This window comes from Hakea prostrata, chromosome 1, assembly GCF_041222555.1.
Source record: "Hakea prostrata isolate BN-2017 chromosome 1, UWA_Hpros_2, whole genome shotgun sequence".
Taxonomy (NCBI): domain Eukaryota; kingdom Viridiplantae; phylum Streptophyta; class Magnoliopsida; order Proteales; family Proteaceae; genus Hakea; species Hakea prostrata.
Genome location: NC_142600.1, coordinates 30,925,242 through 30,941,299, shown reverse-complemented (window position 1 = coordinate 30,941,299; position 16,058 = coordinate 30,925,242). Strand labels below are relative to the sequence as shown.

The following is a 16,058-nucleotide window of genomic DNA, read 5'->3' as shown; positions in this document are numbered from 1 at the left end:
CTTTAGACCTACAAACAACAGGGTTTTCGGGTCAAGGTCATGGTTAGGATAGGTCTGGATTTCACACTTTGGTTGACCCCTCAACCAAGGTCCCATTCCAGTGATTTTCGGCTTGAAAGAAAGGTCTTTCGAATATCTATGTTTGGGCATATTTACCTCGTCATTTGGATTCTCCATCATTGATTTCTGAACGTGCCGAAATCATCGTTTAATACCTTCGTGATTGACGTTCTCTCTCCCCTTAAATTCTAGGAGAGATGTCGAATCATCACTAGGGTAATCCACTAGCATTGGGTTCATCTTCAAACCTTCGGGTTTGACTCGAATGGCCCATAGTTGTCGTTGACTCGAGTTTCAAGTTCGTGGTCCTGAAACCATGAGTTAAATGGTTAGAAATCCGGGGGATTTCACAGTCTTGGTGGTGGTGGAGGAATACATTAGCAATTACATGTTCTATTACCAAAGACACAACATTCCCTGGAGAGATACACTAGAGATACTCAATACATGCATGCCACTTAGGATGACGATCATGGTGGTGAGCTTTATCGTGGTCATCTTACGAGCTACACTCAGCCAGGGAGGGAGGGTGGAGGGTCATGGAGGGGGGAGCAGCAACACATGCATGGGTATAGACCATATGGTTATGGTTATAGTGACGATACTTGATCTTATGGCTCACACGACCATTTCATTTCGATGAACAACTTGTCAGAAGCTATGGGGTCCATGAGTTTGGAGGAGTCTGTAGGCTCCACATCTGCGTCTGGCTATGAGGCTTATGGCTATGGTGTCCCTTCCACTTATGGACACAATGGTACATATCTGTCTTCTAGGAGTTCGCACTACTATGGGTATAATGATGGATCTTCCATGAGCTTGGGTTCGTAGGATGATAGCACATCTACTTATGGGGGGTTATGATGGTTGCGGTCATGATCATTAGAGTGTCCCGATTCTGCCTCCATTCTCGGAGACAGCTGCTATGTTGGAAACAACATACCGATATCCTTTTGATCATATAACCATACCACCATATGAACCACCACTAGCACCACAACACCCACTAGGGTTTCTTGACTCTATTCCATATCTCCGTTCACATTACCCCTGATGGGAGTAGTTTTGCATCCATAGATGAAGCCAATTATTGAGCTCTGGTTTCTCTGTATGTCAACAACCATCAGCATGAGATGACATGGAGTGACTTCAAAAAAATAATTGAGCAGAAGCTCGTTGTTGTAGCCTTTGGGCCTTGTACCATGGTATCACAAGACATAGAGCTGATGGATCCCCGAGACATAATACTTGGTATTGAGTATTGACATGATACATGTAGTGCCATCTTAGGTATACTTTGTTGTATTTGTATACTAGTATAATAGTATTTTATAATGATGTTTATCACTTTATTGTCCTTGTGCATATATATGTTGGTTTAATTGTTTAAAATAATGTCATAGAATTCCAGTTTTATCCGTATGCAGTATAGTATGTGACGATCAATAAAACCAATTTGGGTGAGGTTTTAGGGAAAGCCAGCTATTCCAGTGTGTTTATTGGCATCAAATTAGGGTGGACACCAATTTTAGCCCAAAATGACAAAAAATACCCCTCGAATTTAGGGGGGGGTCGAAATTTGCCGATATTTGGGCAAAATCTCGCAAAATCGGCGAGATTATTCCGGTTCGCCCGATAGCGAACTAGCGAACCAGAGCGAACTTTCGTTCCTTGATTAGGACAACTAATGTTATAGGGTTGAGTGTTTTCAGTTCTTTGTATTCTTTATTTTCTTTTATTATTTCTCAATAAAATTGAACTTTTATAAAAAACAGAAAAAAGGGAAAAAAACAAAAAAAGAAGAAAAAAAAAGAAGACAACTATTCAATTATTGCTCTCCTTGGTTGTCTCATGATTGGGTTATACAACAATTAGATATTATGAATGCATTCTTGCATGGTTTTCTTAGTGAATATATTTACATATTTCAACCAGCTGGGTATGTTGATTCTCAATTTTCCAACCATGTTGTAAGCTACATAAATCTTTGTATAGAGTGAAATAGGAATTCGGGGTTGGTTTTATTGACTCAGCTCATTTTTGGTGACGTCTTTTTGAGTCCAAATTGATTCATCACTCTTTTATAGGCTTCATTCTACAAGCCCAAATTTCAATTTAATTTAAGTTGACGATATTCTTGTGCTTGAACGTTCAGCATTGGTTCTTACCTAAAAAAATGAAAAAAAAGCATCTTTAGCATTGGTTATTGTTGTGTCCAAACCTTCTTTGTGGCTACCCGAGTAGTTGGATGACTGCCTTAGGGGCTTCTTCAACATTACCCGAGCAGGAAATGACCTGCACTCACAATGGAAGTTAGAGTGGCTAAACCTATTGTAGGTCGGAAAACCACCTCCAATGCTCAAGTTAGTCTAGGCACAACAGTTGAAGGCTCTTAGAGGGGTTCTTAGAACATAAGCAATAGCAATAGATAGTTCTTCATATCTCACGAGTCTCTTGAGTTTAGTTTATATAGAGGTTGTCTTTAGACGGTTTCTCCATGGATTTTGCCCACTTAGTGAGAAGTGCACGACTTTCCTTGGGAAGCACGTTCCCAATTCCTTGGTGGTTCCCTTACTGGATTCTGATAGAGCCGTTATTCTGAGAGTCACTCCCCCAAACTTCACTATGGGCGTATGGGGTGGTTACTTCTATAGTTGACCCCTTTAACTTAGTATTTCTTCTTAGACTTCTCTGAATGTGGTTCTCTAGATTAGGAGTACTTGCTCCCCTACCCGGGTCCTTCCCGATGGAGGAGTTCTTCACATTAATTCCAATAGGAATCCTTCATACTTACCTTGTTAGGGATTCCTTGTACCTGCCTTGAGAGGGAGGTTCTTCGTGCTTCCCCCAATGGGGGGGGGTCTTTGTACCTTCCCAGATGGTGAGGTTCTTTGCGATAGGGAGGTTCTTCATTTGTTCTCGGACAAGGATACAGGCTAACCCAACCATGGGGCACTCAGGCTGGTTATCTGCGGCTACAGTTAAGAACTCAATTCTAGACTCTTGCAAATGAATTTGCTATAAAGAATTTGGGCCCGGCCAACTCGATATTTTCTAGCTTGGAATAGATTTAAGACAGATATTTGTTGGCGCCTACGCGGATGGATATCCGTGCAGGCGTTAAAATGTGACACGTGTTTATATGAAAATAGATGGCTAAGATTTACTTGATCATTAACAAGTTTCAAATATTACAATCATACATCCTTTAAATATTTTAAATTTACGAAATTAACTCACATCAAAGGAAAACCTCAACTTGCACAAACAACAGTTGGTTGGAAAATCTAACGATCCATCTGAATGCTAGGAATCGATGCCGAGTTCACTGAGAAATCGCTGGAAACTGCTACCTCATCCTCTTCTTCCTCTTCTTCCTCTTCTTCATCATCTTCCGTCTCTACCTCTCCAACGAACCAAAATTTGGGCGTAACCATAAAACGATTAAGATCTAGTTTAACCTAAGTTCTCTTCCGTCTCCGGTACCAGTCCCATCTTCTTTGTGTTTCACTCTTGATCGACGCCTCTCCTTTAATTCTGTCTCATCTTTTCCTCCGTTTCTCAAATTTGTGTTTGGATTCCTAAGCTTGAACTTTTAACCCAAATCAGAGCCTTCCTCCTCTTTTTCTTTTTCATCAGCCATTGCATCAATCTTGGTTTTCCTCAGTAATTTCTATCTTAAGTGAAGAAATAGAATAAATTTAGGTAGAGCTAGAAATCTTGGATGGGTTTCTTGTTTATAATGAAAACCTGAAGAATCTGCTGCAACTTTTTTGAGTTAGATTTGGCTATCGAAATGTGTAGTTTCCGCTGAAAGCAGAAGTGTCCGATTAATTTTAAGTTATTTTCTGTTTTGTCCCAAATTTTGGCCTTTTCATGAATTTATTTTAATCAAAGGGTGGTTGATTGTAAATTAAAAAAGTTTTAAAAACTAAACGCATTTGAAACCATTTGATTATTTTAACAACAGGTGTCTGCAACCCAGCGCCTGCACGGACGATATCCGCGCAGGCGCCAACAAAAATCCCTGATTGTAAGCTATTAATTGTCTTGCAGTTTCTGCTCTTCAATTGTCACGTGATGAATGGTGCTTCCTTTGGCTGATCGCATAGAGTATTGCAATATTGTGGGACCATTAGAATATACTACACTAACTCGTTTTAGTATTGCATGCATTCGGTGAACAAACTCTACAAATTTCTTTCTTGCACAACTGAGACTCATTGAAGCTATTAAGAGGGTATCACATCGTTTCCATGGCTTCAACTTAATCGTTCTTGGATGATATCGAATGTCTCTTTTGATGCCATTGGGTTTTGTTGTATTGATTATCGAAAATCCCCTAGAAGTTCTCATATTTTCTTGAGTTCTAATCTTGTCTCTTGACAATCTCGAAAGCAATATGTTGTTGCTCGATGTAATAAAGAGAGTGAGTATTGGTTCTTGCTTTGGCCAATACAGAGATTACATGCATGAATTTAGCTAGGGCTGCAACTGGGCCGGGTTTTTGCAATCCCAAGCTCAGCTTTATATGTTCTAATCTGAGCTCATTCCCACCCTGACCCTAGTTCAGGGCCAATGATTATTGTCCTTAGCCCTAAGCCCTACAGGACCAAGCCAAGCCTATTCCCGTCCTAATTGGCCCTGACCCTAACCATGATTGGCCCTAATTGGCCCTGACCCTAACCCTGATTGACCCTGACCCTAATTAGCCTTGATTGACCGTGTCCCTGGCCATAATTGGCCCTGACCCTAATTAGCCTTATCTCTGGCCCTGATTGATCCTATCTTGGCCCTACCCATAATTGATCCTATCCTTGAACCTAAAATATCAAATGTAAATTCATAAAAAAAAAATTAATAAATAAAAGTATCACAAGTAAATTAAAAATAAAATTTATAGAAATATAAGATGATTCAAGCTAATACAAAATGATAAAATAGTCAATAAGTTAATAGCATTGCTTAAAACATAAATAAATTTATACTCCATAATTCTATATTGATCTCTGAAAGTCTCTCATTGTTTTGATGATGGAAATCGAAAACCTCTCCCATTACTTTGGTGATAGAAATTGAAAACCCCTCCCATTGATATTCTTATTCAAAAAAATAAAAAAATAAATTAATAATTAAATAAATTCAAAATTTTGTTAACAAGTAAATCTACGATAATTTAATATTTATATTTTTTTGTAGTTAAAGAAAATTATATTTTAGTTACAAACATAGCTATGTACTTAATAAGTTTTTTTTTTTCCTTTCTTATCTTTTTCTGAAATATCACATTTTAGGCAAAAGAAAGATGTCAATATTCATGATGAGAAGCTAGGGTGTAGATTTGTTAGATATTAATTCTCTATATAATAGCTTTTATTATTTATAATATATTATTTGCCTTAGTCCAAAAAAAAATCAATGATTTTCTGGAACTAAAAATGACTTAGTTCGAAAAATAAAAATGATATTAAAAATAATATAAAAAGCGAACTCATAGTCTAATATGATTAAAATGACTGAAGGTCAAAGTCGAGATTTATAGTTATATCAATGTTAGTATGAAGATTAGGGTAAAAATCTAATACATGATTAGGGTTAAATTAACATTAAGATTAGAGCCAAAATTAGGGTCAGGATCAGACCAAAATCAGGTAGATGCTTACTAAATTGGTAATGAAGATATAATTTATTTTTATTAATTATTTACAAAACATGATCATGTTTTTAAAATTTGACACGTGTCAAATATTCACCCATGTGGATTATAATTAATTCCTCTCCATATGGGTGAAGGGTCCAGACTCAAATCATGGCCAATATCATGGTCAAAATCAGGGCGCCAAAATCAGGGTTAGAATCAAGGCTAGAATTAGGGCCAGGATCAAGGCCAAGATTAGGACCAAAATGAGGGATGGGCTGGGTGGGCCAGAGAGTAATCCCAAGCCCGCCCTTGGCCCTAGTTTAGGGCCAGAATATTTTTGCCCTAACCCGCCGCCCTTAGGGCAAAAATCTTTAGCCTAAGCCCTATTCGGGCTTAGGGCGGGTTAGGGCCGTCAGGGCCAAACTTGCACCCATAAATTTAGCCTTTTGTGGAGCTTCATCTTCCTTTGGTTTCAGCTCCCACGGACAATGTTGGGGCTGCTCATCTCTCCTCCAATCTAATTTTTCATGCTAGAATCAAGCATAATTTGGTCGATGTTCTTACCAAGGCTCTGCCTACTCTGCAGTTCACTTTGCTGCATTCCAGACTCAATCTTGGTAGATTTTTTTTTTGGTTTTTTTGGGTTGGGGAGGCTGTTAAGGGTAATACCATATATATTGTGTCTATTGGAAAATATAATCATATCACCTTATATAAATAGGTTAATCTTCGGATTCAGTTGATCAAAAAAATCATTACATTTTTCCAAGACCAAAAGTTTATATAGTATTTCATTGGAAATTGGAATCTTAATTTCGAAATGGAAAGAAGATATATTTTATGTCGAAATGGATAGAAGATATATCATATATCGAAATGGGTTCCAAATCCAACGACGAGTAGCAAAATAGTGTTGTACATGGGATGACAACGAAGACGTAGTCATATAGGCGGCTTAAAAAACCCTTCTCCCCGCTTGATAGGATAAAGAAAACTGGATTATGAACGCTTAATTGTTTTCTGATTATGCAGTCATCAAAATATACAATATTTTCCCCTTGCTTACTCTTCGAAACACATACAACAAAGAGAGTCTAATCGCCAAATCAACATATTAATGGAATTAAAAATCTATTTAACGTAGTAAGGCAGGTTTAGGACATAGAGGAGGAAAAAAGCCCAGGTGACACCAGAAATTCCACCAAAGAAGAACCCACCTGTGAACTTGGCCCACCCATCTGCGGTTTGTAGCTGATCAGGTTCCTTCTTCCTCCCTGTCAAGGTTAATGAGGGAGCAATTGAGGGTTCTCCTTCATTGAATGAAGCAACTCCGTATATTGTCAAGCACATGCTTAGTATAGCTACAAGCCCTGCTGCTGCAAGAGAACCTGCTGCTCCTGCATATTCAGTGTTCCTCAAAGGTCCAGCCTTCACAAAAGGGCCAACCAAGAGAAACCCATGCGCCAAGCCTATTTCAACACCTCTTAGAAGTGGGCTTACTGCTGTCCTGTATGCAGGAAGGTTGGAGAGGTACCAAGCAACCAATGGACTTGATGTTACTGGAGTCTCCAAGCTTCCAATGAATGGATCTCCATTGATTGGTTGAACCACTTGGTAAGTTGGCTGCAGAAAGCATATGATTAAGATGCTTAATCACTAGCATTTTAACTTTAATTGAAATCAGATTTAACAAGGGAAAAACCAAAATTTCATCTGTATGTACCTTGTCTGCCTGAATAGCTTTGATGGTGAAGCTTGGCTTTCTCTTGGAAGGCAAGACCCTCAAAGGAGAACCAGAGATACCCTTGGGAGAGACAAGTCCTCTTGTAACAGAAGTGGTGAAGTTGCTCTTGAGCTGGCTGGCCATGGGGGAAGCAGCAGCCATTGTTTGCTAACTGGGTTTGTTCAGAACAAGTAGGAATGTGTTTGATAGAGTAGAGAAAGAATGATAAAAGGCTGTGTTAGAATGTGAGATTTTGATTCGGGGAGAGGGAAGAGGGTATCTTATCTCCACGGCCCTACTAGTGGCTGTTAGGCCTTCTCATTGGATATTTGGATGGATGTAGTTTCTAACCTTATCTCTTTATCCTATCCATGAAAGACTGATAGCATGTATTTGCTGCTACAGTACCAAGTTGCTCACGTGTGGCCAGCCATTGGATTTGATCATATCAAGGAATGCTACAGTATCAAGTTGCTCACAGGATTTGATCTTCTTCGGATCTTCAAAATAACTCTGTTAGCTTAGTTGACCGGAAACTCCACACCACTTGTCTCCAGGATGAGATACAATCTCGAAAGTGCACAAGATTGAGATTAAGATATTTACCATATGACTTACGGGGAGGGGACTTTGCTTCGCTCAATGCGCAGGACCGTCAAGCGAAGCATTTTGGTCATTTAGACCGAATTTCGATCTCGACCGTTCCATTGAAATTCAACGAGATTGAAATCTCGACCAAAATTTTGGATCTGATGGACCAAAATCTTGCTTGAGTGTCATGTGCATTAAATGTGCATGACTGAAGCAATTTCAATGGGGATGAGGGTGTCATCGTGGACATTGTAGACGGTTCTCTATCGATAAAAGGTGCTATTGTGAAAATGTTGTATTCAAATAATTTGGTGTAGTTTTGGAAACATTTGAGCTTTTGGCCGTTTATCTTGAAATGTATCTGAAATTATTTGATCTGTACAAAAATTGGTCAAGGTAATATTTCTCACATGACATGAAAAGTTTAGAGAAGTAGGATATAATACAAGAGAACACACAAACTAGGACACTCGCCATCCAAAGAAAATCCACCCAAGCGATAAGAGCAAACACTAGAAGAACTCCTAAAACCAATAGGCAAACTCCAAATTCATCCAATAGTTGTCAAATTCATTTATAATAAAGAGCTTACAGAGAAGTACATTGAAACATCCCTTCATCGTTAGGCAATTCCCCAAAACCCTTGAAAATGATATCTAGTTTGACTGCCCCCACAATAAATGAAGATTATTTGAAACTATAAAATGACAATTACAAAACATTGAAAGCATAAAGAGATAGTTGGTTGTGTGCCCTCCAAGGTAATTTAGTCCAAATGGGGTTGGATCGAAGAGAAGTCACCTTGAAAATAGAGTAGAGCTAGGAATCCTATATAAATTGGTAGACTGGACCACTTCCACCAAAATGATCATAACTCCTTCTAGGAAAACTCAAATGACTCATCACTTGTTGCATATGAAAATAGACTTTTAGAGATTTCTATTTATATAAAACTTAGGTGCTAGTTCCTTCTAGATTCGCATGAGTTTGAGTCCAAAGTTGACCAAAAACTAGTGACTTTACAGCCCATTTACTGTTTCTAAACGTTTTCTTTAGTCTTGCCGGCCTAATGGACTAAGGAAATGCTTTGGCATCATTGCGTCTGTAATAAATAAAAGAAAAACTTATGTGTTTGGGGACTTTTATTCTATTGTAGTAACAAGTTAAAGAAAGTAGGCAAGTCCAAGGTATTGATTCTTTTTTTTTGGGTCAAAAGTTCAAACATTTCATTTATAATTGAAATAAAACACAGACACAAACACCAAACAAAAAGAAAAAAACAAGAACTAAGGGATAGGCCGAGCCCAATAAACCCTCAGAAACTTGGGTGTGACAACCACAGAGCCAGAAAAACACAATGGATATGATAAACATAACCACCACCACCACTGCCTGAGCAAACACACCACAAAGGCAGACACCAACGCAGACATAACCACACTCAAGGGCTTACATACCACACGCCTCAAGGGCGGAAATTGAGTACGCCACAAGGGCAGACAAACCACACGCCCCAATGGCTTACATTCCACATGCCTCATAGGCAAAGACCAAACACGCCACAAGGGCAGACAAACCACACGCCCCAAGAGCTTACATACCACACGCCACAAGGGCCACAATAGCTCACGCCACAAAGACGTAGACAGAACACGCCACAAAGGCGCCAACTTAGTTGTTGAGGCAAACAACACATGATCATGTTTCTGAACTCCCAGCTTGAAACCGTAACCCAGAATACCACCAGCAGCATAAAACGAAACAAAAAAAACTCCAGAATCGCAGAAACTCGCCCAAGACTTGCATCAACCATCCTGTCTGCTTTCTTTTCTTTTTATTTTTTTTATACTCTGAAGCTTTGAATCAGAGGAGTGAAAATCGAGAATCGGTCACGGGAGATGGAGAAGCTTTGAAACAGGGAGATGGAGAAGACAGAAATAGGGAAAACAGAGAAAGAGAAAGTCGGAGAGAGCAGAAAAACAGAGAAAAGAGAGCTTCGGAGAGAACAGAAAAATAGAGAAAATAGAGCGTCGGAGAGAGAGAGGGGAGCAGCAGTGAAACAAACAACCTGAAAAAAACTAAACCCTAAAAATCAGGGGTCGGATAGAACAAAAACTAGAGAAATAGAGAGTCAAAGAGAGGGAACGGAGTAGTAGTGAACCAAAAAACCTAGAAAAAAAATAGAGAAACGGAGAGAGGGAGAGGAGGCCAGGAGGGGAAGAGAGATGAGATGAAAGGAGGAGGTGGAGAGACAGTCTCTCCACCTCAAAACATTGCGGCAGACCGAAGCTTCAGGGCGCTAGGGTTCTTCCTCAAAACGATAAGGTATTGATTTTAAGAAGGCTGGAACTGGTGTGGGGGGAGGGATTGTAAAAAAAAAAAAGAAAAGGTTATATGTGGGAGGGGGTGATTCCTGATACATGATATAGTAATGATGTAATTTACCTTTTCGCTATTTCTTTCAGTAAAGATGATCCTTTTAGCGAAAAAAAGATAAAAACAATGGACTTTTGAAGTAAAACTTAGTAGGCTCGGCATCTAAGAAAATCAAATATTATTTTATTGATTTATATATACCAAAAGCTGAAAATTAATAAATATGTCTAGAACTATTGATTTCAAGGTGTGTAAAGAGATTTTATTAACTGTACGAGAGCAATGGTAAATATATTTTAAGTAGTGAAAATTTGATTTTGTGTATATAAAGTGATTATTTTAGGTATACTGACATGAATAAAATAGTTGATATGAAGGATGGTGCTTGTAAAGAATTAAAATAGAAGGGACAAAGTAAAGACGTGCATTTGGTATATGATTAGCTGTGAGAAAGTTGTTTAAGGTAGGATGACCTTGTTAGGCTTTTGGGTTCCCTAATATAGAGTAATTTGATTCAGATAAAAGAAACTAAAAAGCTAAGGCTAGACCTTAAATGATGGCCTAGGTAAATCAAGGTCACTCTATAGCTGGTACTGAGGAATTGCTTTGGTTATACCATGGGTAGTTTTTTAACGTAGATCATTTTTTTCATTTGGGCTTCATATAGGCCAACTTATGTCCACCTTGACTATATCCTCAAGGTAGTTTTTATATAATTCAAAGAACAAATTACATATAGACCCCCTATATTAATCAATTATAATTACTAACCCTAGAAAAGAAATCAATTACAAAAATGCCCTCCTACGGTTAAAAAATTAAGTTAATGATGATGTCATCACCAGATAATATACATGAAGTAACGATTTTATGCTTCTTTATTCAAGTACTTTTTAAACTTTCAATTTTACCCTCGTCCCTCAGTCTATTAATTCTCTCTCCTCTCTCAACTCTTGTTACTCTGCTCTCCGACAGCATCGGATTCTGTTTTATTGATAAGTTCAATTTGTGCATACTATTTTGATTAATTAACTGGATACATTTTCATGTGTTTACAATCGTTTTGTATCATTTTACCTTAACATCACATGCAAATGAGTATTAGATGCACATTCCTTGAACTTAAGTAATTTTGGTAATTAATATTTATCATGGTAAATCCTTATTCAAATTTATTATTTATGCTTGTAATGAATCACCTTAGTGTTTGGACTCCTTCAACAACAAGGATTCTTCTGGAGTAATTAGTGGAGTTTGAAGGTTGATTAACGAAGGAAAAAAATAGGAAAAAAAATCCTGTTCAAAGAAGGAAAAAGGAAGAATCCCATTTTTGAGTATGCTCCATCCAGTTTCGATCAAGTCCTTCATCGAACTGTCATCCGATGTTCAACCGAGCTGATTTTTGTATAGGAGCTTCACAACTTCTTAATCTTTAAATCCAATGGTGGGATTGTGCATTTGAGTTCTCGAAATCAATGAGATTTATACACCACCTAGATTAACAAATTTCTTGGTTTAGTGAGATTAGGAACTCAAAGTTTGTTTTAAACTGTGTCAAGAATCATATCACATGTAATTTAGGAAATCACTCTATAAAAGAGAAGCATACTCAAATTTGGAGAGGAGCTGCTGCTTTGGGATGAATTTTGGAGTTGCTGCTGGAGTCTCTTCTTCTTCTTCCTCGAGAGTGATGCTTCCCTTATCTTTTTCTTCTTCTTCTTCTCTTATGATGTTCTAAACTTTTATTACTATAGTGTGGATGGATATTGCAGTTGGTTTAACCTCCCCAATTCCCAGCTTTTCATATACATAATATGGCATTAAATTAATTGAAGCTCCTAAATCACATAATGCCTTATTAAATGAAATATCACCAATTTGGCAAGATATAGTAAAATTCTTTGGATTTTTCAATTTATGTGGAAGCTTATGTTGAAGGATCGCTAAGCACTCGTTCAACTTGATAGTTTCATAATCATCAAGTCTCCTTTTCTTTGCAATGATTTTCTTCAAGAATTTTGCATAATTCGGCATTTGGAAGATTGCATTTGCAAAAGTAATGTTAATTTTTAGTTTCTTGAAGACATCCAAAAATTTGAGGAACTATTGATCATCTTTCTATTTAACTAGCCTATCAAGAAAATGAATAGAAAAAATATTATATGGAGGGTTGGGGGTGGAAGTATCTAAATGAATAGGTTTAGAGTTGTCTTGTTTCTTTGGCTGCTTCTTTTCTCCTCCACTGTTACATTAAGAGTGTTTATTTCTCTGCCACTTCTAAATGTAATGGATTGTACTCTCTCCACTGGAATTGGTTTAGTGTTGCTCAGCAAACTTCCATATGGCCATTCAGAATTTTGTTTGCAATGTTGGCCTATTTGCTTCTCCAAATTATGTATTGACACCTCCTGATTTTGGAAACGCACATCCACGCTCTTCATAAAGTTAGTAGACGAAGTCTTTGACATTTGTAGCATCATCTCTTTGAAATGATTAGTGGGAGGTGGGGCTTCGAGTTCTTCTCTTTGCTATCCTTGCTCTTTCCATGTAAAATTTGAATGGTTTCTCCACCTTAGGTTGGATGTATTGCTATAGGGGTTGCCTTAAGGGTTCCTACCAAAATTATTGGAAACAAAATTAGATTTGTCTGATTTATTAGAATATGTATCAAAATCATGGCTACTACTTCTCATGTCACAAGAAATCCCTTGAATCTTAGAAACAATTAAATTTTGAATTTTTCTTCTGAGAGTTTTCAATTTTGTATCAAGCTTAACTTCCATTGCAACCATGACATCAACTTCATATACCCTGCAACTTCACTCCTTGGTTGCCTATTTGATGATCATTGGTAGGAATTAGTTGCTATCTCATCCATCAATTCATAGGCACGAAAACTTGTTGCGTCCGTACTCTCAAGTGCAAGAGGTCACCCAAGCAATAAAGAAGTAAGAGGGACATAGTTCCCACGAGGATCGAAAAGATTAAAAATTATGTACTAGCTTTAAAACACCTCTAATTATCTAGCTAAATGAATTATGAAGGATTAAATAAAATATTGATTAAATTTAACAAAACATGAATGAAATAACTAAATTGCTAACACAAATCAAACTCAATGGATGAAATTACTAGGGATTTGATTTCACCAAACATGATATAGATTATTGATTAATTCCCCCCTCCCTTTCTCATATAACCAATTTAATCTCCCACTTGTCGACGAGATTTCCTAATTTCTTATGCCTGAGGATCCCTAACATATTAAACTCCCCTAACAGTTATGCTTAGAGGATCTATAATAACCCCCAATATTTCTAATCTGAAACCCGAATTGCAAGTTCGAGTACCTAAAGCTCTAGTCGGAAGAAGTTGTGGGCCATTTGAATTGAAGCCAATGTTTCGGCCCCAAAGCGATGGATTTAGATAGTGTTGGTGAAGAATCTCCCTTATTGGGAACCGGAAGAAGATCCAATTAGAACACGGATGGATTGGGTTGGTGGATATCTAGTGCAAGAAAGGTTGAGTTGGAAGACGTCCATGAGCCAGGTAAGAGCCCTCCACATGTTGATTAAGGTTGTAATAGATCTAGGGACCAACCGGGAGTGTAAACCGCCCAAGTATTAAAAATTACTAGGGGCGGTTGCTTAAGACATTCGATTGGCCAAGCAACCACGACCCTTGGTGGTTGATTGGAAAATTTGGCAAAAAAGGGCCTGATTTGCCCTTTGACACTCTATTTAAAGCCTTCCATGACCTAATTTTGTATGATTTTATTCCTGAAGGCAGCCGTGGACTAAGAAGAGTCAGAGAACACGTGGTTGGTGGAAGAGAACCTTTTTCCGTGAAGAAATTTTATTTTATTTTATTTATTTATTTATTTTTTAATTTTTTAATTTTTTTTTTACTTTGGTTTAATATATATCTCTTTGCCATTGATGATCTTGATTAGATCTTGCCAAGAGGAATGGATTTTATATCCGATTTAATGGTAGATCCTATCAAAGAAGATGATGTAGATCCATAATTTTCCTTCTGAGATCCATAGTTTTGAGTGGCTTCTCTGCTGTTCTAAGGACATGGTTTAGACTTTGATTGACCCAAATACAGATCAAGGATAGATGATCAAAAGTCTGAATTTTGGACTTAGAATTCTGCCTAAGACTGGAGCGATTGCTTAGGCCGATCGATTGATTTGACTGACTGCCTTAACCGTCCGGTTGGGTTCCAAAAACTGCTTGGAGGTCGTTTCTACTCAGTTTGAATCTAACGTAAGTTTGTGATTATAATCTAGGGGTTTCATGGGATTTACTAGAGTATTTGCTTGAGAGGACTTAGCACATTTAACCATATTTTTTCCTCTTAAGTTAGGTAAGGACACAATTGCATATGTAACTGAATTTTTTAATATCATGATTCATTAATTGATCTAATCACATTAGTGACTTTATAACTTGCTATAATTACTGTCTTGCTTTTTTACTCATTATGTTTTGTGAATAATGTTTATTACACTTTACTTCTTTGTGGAATGTTGTTGTTTTGTGTGACTGTGACTTGGGGAATACCTGGCTTGGGATATTAGGAGCTATGATATGGGACACTCTCATATGATGCCCCCAACACCTTTCATGGCTGTTGTCCTTCCTGACTAAGATGTCTAGATGCATGGCTAAGTTACCCATAGTTGCTACTATCCTTTCAACAGGGGTATTGAAGCCGAGTGACCATTGATAACAATGATGTGGTATTGTGGGCTCCAAAAGAGGTAACCAGTCCGTGAGAAGTGATGAGCACATTTATGTGTGAAATCTTAGGGCATAAAGCATGCATTTTACACACTTACAGTGGAGCTACCTTGGGTTTTATGTTGTTTTTGCAGATTTTAGGACTTTTCAATATTTAAGCAAATATTTGGAGTTTTGGGCATGAATCATGCAATTTTACATGTCAAGAGGTCCATTCAAATTCTCAAATGCGAAAATGGGCCTGATTTGGAGCATGATGGGCTAGAGATGTTCTTATGGGCCAACTCTGAAATATTAAAGAGATAAAGAAGGCAAATTTGATCTACTGAGATTATAAATTATCAATCAAATCTATAGAGATATTATTGAGAGAGTCCAAATGGAGAAAAGAGTCATTGCATACTTCAATATTGTATTTCATATTTGGGATTTGATTAAAGAAAGAAAAAGAGGAAAAATAATTATATTTAGAGAATGAAGAGGCAAAAATCCCGTTTTTGAATGTCTCTGTCCAGTTTCGATCAAGCCCTTCATCGAATTGTCATCCAGTGTTCGATCATGATGATTTTTGGAGGAGAGCTTCACGACTTCTTAAACCTCAAATCCAACGGTGGAATTTTGAGTTTGATTCAAATTCTGTCAAGATTCATATCTCAAGTAAACTCTATAAAAGGAGAGGATACTCCATCAAAGGGGAACGTATTCTAGAGCTTAGGAGAAGCACATTTTCTTTTCTCTTTGGTTTATTTAGGCTTTCTTTAATTTTCTTTGCTTGCATTTTTGAGATTTTAATTTCTAGATTGAATGTTTAGGTTAAATTTTTTTTATTTATTTATTTTATATATATATATATATATATATATATATATTTGTAATGCAATTCAAGTTCAAGTTTCGAGTTTTTAGATTCATTTTTTTT

At 37.4% G+C, this 16,058-nt stretch overlaps 1 protein-coding gene across 1 annotated transcript; it reads right to left on the bottom strand.

The window, feature by feature from the left end:
• Nucleotides 1-6,696: 6,696 nt before the first annotated feature.
• Nucleotides 6,697-7,672, bottom strand: PSAL (photosystem I subunit l). Its single transcript, XM_089138792.1, has 2 exons — nucleotides 7,425-7,672; nucleotides 6,697-7,324 (listed from the first exon to the last, which is right to left on the bottom strand). Exons 1-2 carry the CDS (start codon nucleotides 7,584-7,586, stop codon nucleotides 6,833-6,835), a joined length of 654 nt encoding a protein of 217 aa, XP_088994918.1. The 5' UTR covers nucleotides 7,587-7,672; the 3' UTR covers nucleotides 6,697-6,832.
• Between the last annotated feature and the right edge of the window lie 8,386 nt (nucleotides 7,673-16,058).

Excerpts from the sequence above, each read along its gene's own strand:
- PSAL (XM_089138792.1), bottom strand. The coding sequence starts at position 7,586 with ATGGCTGCTGCTTCCCCCATGGCCAGCCAGCTCAAGAGCAACTTCACC. Across the intron at positions 7,325-7,424 it reads AAGCTATTCAGGCAGACAAG|CCAACTTACCAAGTGGTTCA; the intron begins GTACATACAGAT and ends TGCTTTCTGCAG.